This window comes from Brachypodium distachyon, chromosome 3 (assembly GCF_000005505.3).
Source record: "Brachypodium distachyon strain Bd21 chromosome 3, Brachypodium_distachyon_v3.0, whole genome shotgun sequence".
NCBI lineage: Eukaryota > Viridiplantae > Streptophyta > Magnoliopsida > Poales > Poaceae > Brachypodium > Brachypodium distachyon.
Genome location: NC_016133.3, coordinates 25,946,793 through 25,949,310, shown reverse-complemented (window position 1 = coordinate 25,949,310; position 2,518 = coordinate 25,946,793). Strand labels below are relative to the sequence as shown.

Sequence of the window (2,518 nt, the reverse complement as noted above, 5' to 3'; positions counted from 1 at the left end):
ACTTCTTTTGTGTTGTCATGTGCTTGCCTTTTCGCGTGTTCGCGAAAGCCTAAAATTATTTTGTACAAATCCTATTTGAGTTTGACAAATCATTTCCGGGTCTAATTAAACCTACACCCTCTCTCTTCCTATTTTATTCCAAAATAAATTAAATATCGAATTAATTTAATTTGGGTGCAATTGTTTGTTGGGACCAAAAACCAGCACATGTAAGCCAAACCCTAACCCTAACCCTAGCTATTTAATCCCCTCTCTCTTTTCTTTTCTTTTTCTTTTTCTTTCTCAACTTCTTCCTCCTGCCGCCGCCTCCTTCTTCTCCCCTTCTTCTTCCTTCACCCAGGCACTTCCCTGCCTCTGTGTCGCGCATGCTTCCCCCATGGCCGGCTCCCCTACCTCCCTCTCCCCGCGGGCTCCCTCTTCCCTGGCCTCGCGCGCCGCCTCCCCTGCTTCGCCCTCCACCGCGCCCGACGCGCGCGTCGCCCGCGTTCGCCTCGCCGCCGCCTGCTGCCCCTGGCCAGCGCCGCCTCTTCCTGTCGCCGCGTGCTTCCCCTCGCTCCACGCCGTCGCCCGCGCCTCCTCGTCTCCCCCGCGCATGCCCTCTCTCCCTGCTCCGCCCTCTGCTTTCCCGAGCGCCGCCCGGCCGCGCCTCCCCTTCCCCGTGCCGCCCGATGCCACCGCACACGTCGCCCTCGCCCCTGCGCCGCCTTTCCCCATCGCCTGGCCGCCCGCGCGCCTACCTTGCTCCCCCGCTCCACCTCCCCTTGCTCCTGGCCGCGCCGCCTGCAACCGCTCCGCCTCCCCGTCGCTCGCCTCCACCGCGCCTCCCCTTCCACGTCGCCTAGTGCCGCTCTGTCCCTGGCCTCCTCTGCTGCCAGCGCCCATCTCCTCCGGCCTCCTCTGTTGCCGTCGCCCAAGCCCGCAGGCCCAGCTCCTCGTCCTTGGCCCATCTCCAAGCCCGGTCCAAGCCAAGCCCGTGGCCTTCTTTCTTTTCTATTTTTCTGGAATTGTGCCCCTTAGGTGTGGGCCCTGCCTGCCAGCCGCTTGCTGTTGCCGCTGCTGTGTTGCCACTGCTCCGCGTCGAGACACCTCGCTGCTGCACATGTTGCTGCCACACATCGTCGGCACCGTGGAGACGAACATCGCCTCGAACCCTGGAGCCGGAGCCATGAACGACTACGACTGTGACGATTGAACGACTACTTCGCCTATGACGGCTACATCGTGTACGACTACCTCGACTACGTCGACTACTTCCTCTATATCGCGACGCCGCACGTGTCCAAGGTATAACGTACGATCGTCCCTTGAGGCCACCGATCTTCCTCTGTATTAGTTGTGAGGCTTGGAAACGTCGTGTCGCCCAATCCTGCCGACACACGCCTTTGTGTGTTCCTACTCGAGTGGCATTAAGGGTTGGACGAACGTGTACGGGTAAATTGGCACACCTTACAGGGATAAATCTTTCGAAAAGCCGTGTCTGCGGTTATGGACGACTTGGTTGGTCATTACTTGATCATAGAAAACTCAATCTCTTAAACTTGAGTAGTAATTAGCCTTTAATAATGGATATGCTTAAAACTGCTGAAGTGTGAGTTTCCTTTGGATTGCTTCCTTACAGGGTGTTGAGGGGGTGATATGAGGATTGTGTTGTTTTGGTGTTTAGTAAAAAGGTTAATCACCTCACTTAGTAGATGCTTCTCATCCTGTACTTAGACGTTGTTATTAGTGTCTCTTCAGATATTGTTGCTGCTGCATAACCCCACCATATCCCTCCTTTGGGACTGGTTGCATATTTAGTTTAGTTCTCCCCGTAAGTCTTGCGAGTACTTTGTACTCAATTGCTTTGCAACGTTGTTTTCTTCAGAGGTTTCAGCAGAACAGGTGAGCTGTTAGCTTTGTGAAGCACGACGTTGGATTCGATGTTTAGCCAGGGGATCTAGATCAGGGTTCCGAGACTCGTCGCGGGTTTCCTTCCAGCTTCCAGCCTCTTCAGGCCATGCTGTATTCTTGTCCGTACCCGGGCATAATTCAACTTCCGCTGATGTAATGATGTAATGTTGGGACATGTATCCTCTCTTTGTAATAATTGTTATTCTGCTCCTTGTATGAGCTTTGTAATTACTCTCTTCCGTAAAGTTTTGGTAATGATATTCATGTTGCAAAATCCTGCGATGACCACATTAATGCGTGTATGTATTGAGGTGTTTATCGTAGGTTAAGAATCTGAGGCTTGAATTATGCAAAGGTTAATTTGGGGCTAAATTGTATAATTCCGGTCCCGGGGTCTTACAATCGGTTTCCAGAAAAATGCAATCCAAGTTAATGCCTCGTGGAGATGGACCATTCAATGTGTTGTCCAAAATCAATGACAATGCTTACAAGATCGAGCTTCCTGAAGATTATTGTGTAAGTCCAACATTCAACGTTGCTGAACTGTCTCCATACATCTATCAAGAGGATCAAGAGTCGAGGACGACTCCTTTTGAAGAGGGGAGGATGATGAGGACATCCCTGGTTC

The 2,518-nt window shown here is 52.4% G+C and overlaps 1 protein-coding gene across 1 annotated transcript; it reads left to right on the top strand.

Moving 5' to 3' along the window:
- The first annotated feature begins 260 nt into the window (after positions 1-260).
- Positions 261-2,238, top strand: LOC104583639 (vegetative cell wall protein gp1). The gene is made up of 2 exons (XM_010236412.3): positions 261-1,284; positions 1,865-2,238. Exon 1 carries the CDS (start codon positions 377-379, stop codon positions 1,190-1,192), a length of 816 nt encoding a protein of 271 aa, XP_010234714.1. The 5' UTR covers positions 261-376; the 3' UTR covers positions 1,193-1,284; positions 1,865-2,238.
- Positions 2,239-2,518: the final 280 nt, after the last annotated feature.

What these genes read in the sequence shown, in the direction of transcription:
- LOC104583639 (XM_010236412.3), top strand. Translation starts at nt 377, where the DNA reads ATGGCCGGCTCCCCTACCTCCCTCTCCCCGCGGGCTCCCTCTTCCCTG.